Below are 9,825 nucleotides of genomic sequence, written 5' to 3' on the forward strand. Positions count from 1 at the left end.
CTAGTAAGACCCCAAATACCTGTACCTTGGTCTTGGTTCATGAGACCTCATGTCCCAAGAACTTCGCCTACTCGTGCAGTGCCACGAGAGCCATCACCAGAACCCCCAGTGACTGCAAAAATTACTGGTTCATCGGCAAAAACAAGCAGATGCTCCATAATGACTGATCCACAGTTCTGCCGAATACACAGTCCATGCAAGTGTTGAAACTTTACAGCACTTTCACTCCCAGAGTATAGGCCAGTCAATAGACAAACACTCCTTGCAGGAATCCCACGGAATCGTAGGAGCCCCCACAGAAACTCGCGATGAATTGTACCAAACATCTTTTTGAGGTCGACATAGGATACAATCATCCCCTGTCAAAACTCGCATCGGCGCTCCACCGGTACGCGAAGCGCTAAAATATGGTCAGTTGTCGATTTAAAAATCGTGAACCCAGACTGATCAGGTCTCTGCAGTTTCAGCAGCGGGCTGCGAATCCGCACTGGTGAAAGATGAGCAAACATTTCGCCTGGCACACTGAAAAGTGTAGATGTTGTATGATAGATGTTGCAGTCCTGACGGTCTCCTATCCATTTCCACATAAGGACGAGCAGTCCCCTCTTCCAGTCAGGGGAAATGGTACCCAGACACCTACACCTACAGTGCTGCCCTCAAAATAGAAACATATATGACAGTCCCCCATTCCAAATCTTTGTATCTAAAGTTGTAAAGGTAGAGTCGCTGGTAATATGAGTTCTCTTAAAAGAGGCCGCGAATTGAATAATATTTGGAGGCAGCGCAGCGGGGTGGATGAGCGGCATACCAGGAACACTACTAGATCTGCATTGCACGTGGGTTCAGGTGACTCACCGCCACATAACTCGGTAATGACAAAATTTTCTGTCATAAATTTTCCCCGCGTCTTTACCCATATATGTTCTCATCTGGCTCTCTGGCTTTCTCTGTTTATTACTATATGTTATTTTTTTTTTATCTGGGTTCCCTCCTCCCCGTCCACATATATGTGCGAATATGAATGATGTTTTTGTTTTTGAGTGGATGTATGTTTTTTTGCATATATGTATGTGTCTGATGTGTTTTGAGCATAGAATTGCATAAAATGCTCTTCAAATAATTTTTAGGGATATTTTTTTTCTGAAATCCTATATTTGCATCAACTCAAGGAAGTTTGCCGTCTTTTATGAACTCTCTAATGTCTTTTTTGAATGATGCTTTAGAAATTTGAATGAGTTTAATATTCACCAGCAAATCCGCATATGAAAAAAAAAATTCTGTTCCCTACTTCTGCCTATGATATCTTCTCCGAAATAGCAAGATCAACATTAGTCTGTAGAGCACATTTATTATAATACCACAGTGCTTCCAACACCAAAAACAAAGACCCGCCAGTCCTCGTCGACAGACCGACTTGGTCAGCTTGATTTCGGTCTCCGATAGAGTCGGTCTGTCGACACCCTGCTACGGGCCGCTTTGGCTAAGGCCCGTGCTCCCTTATGCAGGGGGAAGCGATTTTTTCCCTCTTCTTTTTATAGTATCTAGTGATACAAAAGAAAAAAAATATAGGGGTAAATCTTTAACAACAACAACAACAATAACAACAAGAAATCGACCATAAAGCACCAGAAACCTAGACAACTGGTGAGCTTAAGCAACGCTTGAAGAACAGGACCAGACTGCATTTTGGGTATAGTAAAGCATGCGTCTGGCGGAGGATGGTGCATTTTTATTTTATATCCGTACCATCATAATGTGACAGTGAGATCTATGATTTTTAGTTGGGTTGTGTTGGCTTAAAAACATTAATATTGAAGGTCCTTTGCTACACGGTTAATATTTACTTGCAGAAAACAGTTTACGTAAAAAGGGTTTTATCTTATAACCTGTTAAAGATAGCTTCAGTGTCCCTACGTATGTATAATATGTGGACGTATCTTTATTATTTTATATTGGTATGGCAATGAATGTAAAGTTCTCTTTGCAAGTTGGCGTTAGAAATAGCTAAGTCACCCTTATGCCCTCTGAACTTAAGAGTAAGTAACTACTAAACTAAAGTATACCCGTCTCGAGGTTACGGCTGTCAGGATGTTATTGTTGTGTTGGTGTTGTTGTTGTTGGTGATTGTATTTTACTTTTAATACTGTGTCCATCACCAACATCAACACCGGGAGGAGGAGCCAATATACAATAACAACACCACCATAACCTGTCACTCCCACTCTGGTCTCTCAAGCCAGTCAATGCATTAATCAGGGCCGCTAATAGGCCATTTTATAGATGCTAATATGATTGGTGGGAAGCTGAATGCCTGATCATCTAATTCTCTCGAGAAAGCAAAACAGCGTCGAGTCACATCATACCAGTTAAAGCCAAAGACATCCGTGCCGCTGTCTGTATCCACATAACAAAGCATCAGCTGTTTCAGGCGGACCCTCTACACCCCTGCATGCAAACTGTGGGGATGGTTCGGAAGAAGGAGTGTATTAACTAAACTTCAAATGTCCTGAGGTAATATTCTATTTTTTATGTATATTTCCTTTTTAAACTTATAATTAGGCGTGTCATTGCGTATTTACCCTTCCAAGATAATCGACGTAGATAATTTTGCAATAAAAAAGGATGAAGTTTACTTATGGGAGTATTTTTATGATTTTTTTCACAAGTTATGTTATAATTTTTATCCAAATTATCTGAATATCCTGCTCATTATATCACTTGAGAGTTCCTGAACATCGACATCACCTATTTTTTTCTACTTTTATCTAATTTTTATTCTGTCTTCTCCACTGCCATGCACGGTAAACCGATTCATGTTAGTCTCCAAACTTGTATAAGAGGACACTTGAAAAAATAAGGTACCTCAAATTGCTGATCAACTTACAGTAATTGACAAAATTTTCTCTCCCGCCATGTAACGTATATAAAACTCAAAGCCCAGGAAAGCAACAGTTCCCATACTATTACAATAACAAACAAGTTCACTTTCACAAAAAAGAAGGGGTGATGATCGTTGTGATTTTGACTATGACGATGATGCAAATGATGATATTCATTGATGGTGACGATTATGCAAATAACAATGAAGAGGAGAGGGAGACTTCGGATATCGATGGTGACGATGATAATGGTGATGACAATGATAAGAGATAATAATAATAATAATAATAATAATAATAATAATAATAATAATAATAATAATAATAATAATAATAATAATAATAATAATAATAATAATAATAATAATAATAACAATTATAATGAAATTAAAAATAATAATCATAATAATTATAATAGGTCTAATAACAATAGCCAAAATAATGAAAAAAGTTAAAAAAAAAACAGTTAATGATCAACACACACACACACACACACACACACACACACACACACACAGACATAAAGAAATATAGCTTCCCGCAAAGAAACATAGAGTTTTGGAACAGACTAAGTGAGGATGTAGTATCGGCGAAGTGTGCACAACTTAAGGAAAAGCTGGACAAATACAGATATGGAGACGGGACCACACGAGCGTAAGCCCAGGCCCTGTAAAACTACAACTAGGTAAATACCTACACACACACACACACACACACACACACACACACACACACACACACACACACACATCCGCACGCACGCACGCACACACACACACACACACACACACACACACACACACACACACACACACACACACACACACACACACACACACACACACACTTAATGGAAAAATCTCCAAGACTTGAATTTCTTGCCATAATAGCTTTGCTGGATCTTTATTTTGTCCCGAACTATATGGATGCTGGGCAGGCCTCAGGGGCGGTATTTATACAAGAGTGTCTTAGTGTGATGGACAACACCTGCAAAGTTTTAACGAGTTCCCTTGATGGAAGAGGCGAGAGAGGAGGAGGACTGAATCAAGGGGAGAGAGACTTTTACTAAGTGACGCGAGAAAGAGACACTCACTCGACGGAGAGGGAACCAGAATTTTCAGAGTAGTGAAGACACCTGCGCTTGATGAGGAGGGTAGGATATTTTTGATTTAGGAAAGATAGCTGAGCACTATTAGAGGAAAGTGTTTGAAGGTATAGAATAGCATTTTTTTCTTAGGAAAGATAACTGAGCACTATTAAGGGAAAGTGTTTGAAGGTATAGGATAGCATTTTTTTTTTTTTAGGAAAGATAACAGCACTATTAGGGAAAGTGTTTGAAAGTATAGAACAGCAATTTTTTTTTTTTTTTAGAAAAGATAGCTTAGCAGAAAGTGTTTGAAGGTATAGAATAGCATTTTTATTTCGACGGTAGGCTTGTTCCCGGTGGGGCTTGATGGTTTGCCCAGCCCGCTCTGGCGCAGGCGAGTGTTTATAGTGGCGCCATCTTGTGTTGGCTCATGCTGCCCCCCGGAACTCATCTTTGAGCCTCTCTTTTTAGAGGTTATCTAAAGCCCGGATTGATGGGTGGTCTTCAGGCCAGCGTGTGGGTAATCTTAGGCCACTCGGCGGTGACTGAAAAACCTCAGCTTGTGCGGCGGCCAGGATTCAAACCCGCGTCCCTCCTGGAGCTCCTGAACGCGGGGCCGTTACGCTAACCACTCAGCCACCACCTCCCCACTAAATGAACGAGGAGAACTGTGAATAGAGAGGTTAAAGGTATAAGGTCTTTATAAAATGAAAGCAGAAGTAACGTGGATAAAGAAAACACGAATAGTTAAGTAAAAAATTAAAAGTTTGAGATTTGAGGGATTTATAAGCAGGGAAGGAAAAACAAATTGGTTATCAGAGAATGCATTAGTTACAGGAAGACGAAAAAAATCTACAATGCAACGTAAGCTGAATTAGAAATATCATCAAAGTATTAGCGTGCTTAATGAAGAGAGAAGAGGGACCGGACAGTTATTGGGGAGTGGGAAGGGGAAACTTTTCTGAATGCACCAGAGTAAAAAAATATGAATTCCTTGCGTGCATCATTCATGTGAGATTACTTTTTCCACTGCCAGATGGCGTGGCCTTTGATGTTATGATCAATCTTTTATAAAAGTATATGTATTTTAACGAGCACAAAAAGCATAAAAGAGGATAAACTCAGACATATATATGCTGCTCTGGGTTTCGTGAGGTAACCTACTTCATAAGAAACAGTATTTAGCGTTGCTGTGTGATGATATTAATATCAAGCGTCTGCCAATTACCTTCTGTTATCAGGGAATATCATGTCGTAGCTTAACTTTGTGCCACCATTTTTCTGCTTCGTAATTACCAAGGTACATGAACTATTTGTCGGAGTTTTACAAACCAAAATATATTTGTATATACCTTCCCAGATTATGTCATATAGTGGCTAGCCTTTGAATTGTTCAGTGTCTTGGCATTGCATGTATGTATAAACATCTTTTTTTGTTGTTGTTGTTGTTGTGGTGGACCTGAAAATGTTCAAATATATATGGGAATGAATACCAATGGATTTAAGGATTTTATAACGAGATAGTCCGGCATGGTCTAAGCTCGTACTATTTACGCCATTTTAAAGTTACATGTTACATGTCTTATTGGGTGTTGTAAACAATAAACGAGCATTTTGCATGTCTTGTTTCCAGGCTGTGGTGGTGTTCAGCTTCTTGGAGCGGCGCCTGGTGCTGCTGGCACTGCCTGGCCCCTTCCCACGGACACAGTCAAGGTGAGCGGGTCTCCGGCATGTCGTACTCCGGCCTGTAAGATAGCCATTAGTGGGTGGGATTAGGAGACGTGGCAACGCATTAAACTTTTCTTCTTATTGATAACTATTTTGCCGTCGTCTCCTATATTTAACAAAAAAAATATAATAAGATTACATTACAAGCCAGAAAGTGGTTGATGCGATTTTCCCGTCTAATTGTAAATTATTTATTCCGTTTTCAACATATTAGAAAATTTTAAAAAGTTAACTCCACACCGAACTGAGAGAATTTTGTGAAACTCCATCAAAAGTTTATGATGTGTTATATTATTTAGTGGCGGCGGAGAAAATCTCTTCAAATCTTTTATTGGTAAGGGTACTAATAAAAAGAAAACTTTACACTGTACTGTGAGGGTGTTCTGCAACGTGCGGGGGTGTTCTGCAACGTGCGGGGGTGTTCTGCAACGTGCGGGGGTGTGCTGCAGCGTGTGGGGGTGTTCTGTAACGTGCGGGGGTGTGCTGCAACGTGCGGGGGTGTGCTGCAGCGTGTGGGGTGTGCTGCAGCGTGTGGGGTGTGCTGCAGCGTGTGGGGTGTTCTGCAACGTGCGGGGGTGTGCTGCAGCGTGTGGGGGGTGCTGCTGCAGCGTGGGGTGTGCTGCAGCGTGTGGGGGTGCTGCAGCGTGTGGGGGTGCTGCAGCGTGTGGGGTGTGCTGCAGCGTGTGGGGTGTTCTGTAACGGGCGGGGGTGTGCTGCAGCGTGTGGGGGGGTGCTGCAGCGTGTGGGGGGGTGCTGCAGCGTGTGGGGGTGTTCTGTAACGTGCGGGGGTGTGCTGCAGCGTGTGGGGGTGTGCTGCAGCGTGCCGGGGTGCTGCAGCGTGTGGGGTGTTCTGCAGCGTGTGGGGTGTGCTGCAGCGTGTGGGGGTGTGCTGCAGCGTGTGGGGTGCTGCAGCGTGTGGGGGTGCTGCAGCGTGCGGGGGTGTGCTGCAGCGTGTGGGGGTGTGCTGCAGCGTGTGGGGAGGTGCTGCAGCGGGTGGGGTGTGCTGCAGCGTGCGGGGATGTGCTGCAGCGTGAGGGGGTGTGCTGCAGCGTGTGGGGTGTGCTGCAGCGTGTGGGGGTGCTGCAGCGTGTGGGGTGTGCTGCAGCGTGGGGTGTGCTGCAGCGTGTGGGGTGCTGCAGGGTGTGGGGGTGTTCTGCAGCGTGGGGGGGTGTGCTGCAGCGTGTGGGGGTGCTGCAGCGTGTGGGGTGCTGCAGCGTGTGGGGGGGTGCTGCAGCGTGGGGGTGCTGCAGCGTGTGGGGTGTGCTGCAGCGTGGGGGGGTGCTGCAGCGTGTGGGGGGGTGCTGCAGCGTGCGGGGATGTGCTGCAGCGTGCGGGGGTGTGCTGCAGCGTGCGGGGGTATGCTGCAGCGTGTGGGGGGGTGCTGCAGCGTGCGGAGGTGTGCTGCAGCGTGTGGGGGTGTGCTGCAGCGTGTGGGGATGTGCTGCAGCGTGCGGGGATGTGCTGCAGCGTGTGGGGGTGTGCTGCAGCGTGCGGGGGGGTGCTGCAGAGTGAGGGGGGATGCTGCAGCGTGCGGGTGTGCTGCAGCGTGTGGGGGTGTGCTGCAGCGTGTGAAGTGCTGCAGCGTGTGAAAGGTGCTGCAGCGTGTGGGGGTGTGCTGCAGCGTGTGGGGGTGTGCTGCAGCGTGTGGGGTGTGCTGCAGCGTGTGGGGGTGTGCTGCAGCGTGTGGGGGTGTGCTGCAGCGTGTGGGGGTGTGCTGCAGCGTGTGGGGGTGTGCTGCAGCGTGCGGGGGTGTGCTGCAGCGTGGGGGGGTGTGCTGCAGCGTGCGGTGGTGTGCTGCAGCGTGCGGGGCTGTGCTGCAGCGTGTGGGGGTGTGCTGCAGCGTGTGGGGGTGTGCTGCAGCGTGTGGGGGTGTGCTGCAGCGTGCGGGGGTGTGCTGCAGCGTGCGGGGGTGTGCTGCAGCGTGTGGGGGTGTGCTGCAGCGTGCGGGGGTGTGCTGCAGCGTGTGGGGGTGTGCTGCAGCGTGCCGGGGTGTGCTGCAGCTTGCGGGGGGATGCTGTAGAGTGCGGGGGGGGGTGCTGCAAAGTGCGGGGGTGTGCTGCAGAGTGAGGGGGGATGCTGCAGCGTGCGGGGGTGTGCTGCAGAGTGCGTGTTTCATTCCAAACAATGTCTTTATATACTTACGTTACCACCGTGGGGCAACTTACACGTGACTCCATACCTCTCCAGGAGCCGCATTAATACAGACTTCAAGGTTTTCTTCTAGAAGGTTACTAGAATCTCTTCCTCTGTTGGTAAATATTAGCTCACATCTAGAAGGCGGTGCAAATTGCACTACTTTTTGCCATGTAGCAGCTTTCTTGTCCATGAATACAGCATCAAATGGTCTATATGACAGATTTTAAGTTTAAATGATTTTTTACTATTTATCAAGTTATTTACATGCATATAATCTTCCGTATTGAGGACGATAGGAGTCCCTGGCTTGTCGACAATTAGATGGACATAAACAAACAAACAAAATGTTTTAAAAGACTGTAGAAATAGCCCCCGAGGACCTTTACATTTTCGGCGACTTTTGAGAAATTCTAGATGTAAACTTGCGATTTTTAAAAGTTAAAAGAAAACCTGGAAGGAAGCTTCCTTCTGAAAGCTTTCAATGTCAACATTAATGCGGACTTGCACACACGAATATATGGGGCAGTTGTGGAACAAACTTTTGTCTTTTTTCAACACCATGTCTTCCTTATCCCTAGCCTGGTAATTATTTATATCAGAGTTGTGGTGCTCCGCCCTTCGAGAAAATACACTCACTGATTATTTATTTTTGATGGAAGGGGTATTTCTTATAGCAGCTATTAAATATTAGTATTGGGAAGGGTGATACTTGTTAAGAGTAATACGATTATAGATTACTTACTTCGCCGCTGAGATAATAGCACCTCCGTTGTGAAATGGTCAGAGTACCTGGCTATGATTCCCCGGCCCCGGGCTCGAATCCCAGGCAGTTGGCGTGCAGCTCACCCAGCTGTTTGCTCATTCTCCCTTTCCTGCTGGTCGATAAACGGGTACCTAGGGAAACCTGGGGAAGACAGACTGTGGTAACCCTTCATTTCATATTGGCCTGTGCCCCGGGGTAATTGGTTAGTTCTTACCTACCACAGACTCTAAGGGCCAACGGTTCGGAGATGAGTACCGCAGCCACGCGCAGCTATGGCGTATGCACCCACTTTTACCTTTACCTTTACGTTGAGCTAAAAATATGTACTACCTTGAATTAATAGATGGCATGTAAGAAACCCAACTTCGTAGAGAGCTTTTACAGACTTAACTTAGAAAAAAAGATGAAAGTAGTGATAGGGAACATATGCAATAAGAATGGTCGACTTTCATTATACTCTTTTTCTCCCTTTCTTTATGTGTGTGTGTGTGTGTGTGTGTGTGTGTGTGTGTGTGTGTGTGTGTGTGTGTGTGTGTGTGTGTGTGTGTGTGTGTGTGTGTGTGTGTGTTTGTGTGTGTGTGTGTGTGTGTGTGTGTGTGTGTGTGCGGGCGCGCAATCTCTCTCAGTGGCGCCCAACCAGCTTGATCACGGTTGACCTGAATTCCAACTAATGAGCGAGGAAGTTAGCGTCCTCGGCCTCCCCAGCCAATTCTATCTTTTCCCCTTTACTTCCCCGTCCGCTTCCTTAAAGGCTTTCAGGGTTGTAGTTTGGTGATATTACCTAGAAATTTGCTAGCGTTTTTCGTCTCTATTAGTCCTCAGCTTTTTTTCATCATTCTTTTTCTTTTCCCTCAACCACCCACCTCTCTCTCTCTCTCTCTCTCTCTCTCTCTCTCTCTCTCTCTCTCTCTCTCTCTCTCTCTCTCTCTCTCTCTCTCTCTCTCTCTCTCTCTCTCTCTCTCTCTCTCTCTCTCTCTCTCTCTCTCTCTCTCTCTCTCTCTCTCTCTCTCTCTCTCTCTCTCTCTCTCTCTCTCCCCCCCCAGGGTTATCTATCGCATAAAAACGAGCTAACAAGTCGCACGGATCGGGTTTACCTGTGACTGTAGACAAGCAAGCGTATATTTTTTTCATTATTTACCCTTTAATTAACGTGTCCCTACTAGGCAGGTAGACAGAATTTACAGTGAAAATACATGCATATGCATCGTGCCTCGGGTAATTGGCTCATGCTT

At 45.6% G+C, this 9,825-nt stretch overlaps 1 protein-coding gene across 1 annotated transcript; it reads right to left on the bottom strand.

Moving 5' to 3' along the window:
* Positions 1-6,054: 6,054 nt before the first annotated feature.
* LOC127003220 (uncharacterized) lies at positions 6,055-7,890 on the bottom strand. The gene is made up of 2 exons (XM_050869604.1): positions 7,874-7,890; positions 6,055-7,750 (listed from the first exon to the last, which is right to left on the bottom strand). Exons 1-2 carry the CDS (start codon positions 7,888-7,890, stop codon positions 6,055-6,057), a joined length of 1,713 nt encoding a protein of 570 aa, XP_050725561.1.
* Positions 7,891-9,825: the final 1,935 nt, after the last annotated feature.

The sequence above is a fragment of the Eriocheir sinensis genome, chromosome 3, assembly GCF_024679095.1.
Source record: "Eriocheir sinensis breed Jianghai 21 chromosome 3, ASM2467909v1, whole genome shotgun sequence".
Taxonomy (NCBI): domain Eukaryota; kingdom Metazoa; phylum Arthropoda; class Malacostraca; order Decapoda; family Varunidae; genus Eriocheir; species Eriocheir sinensis.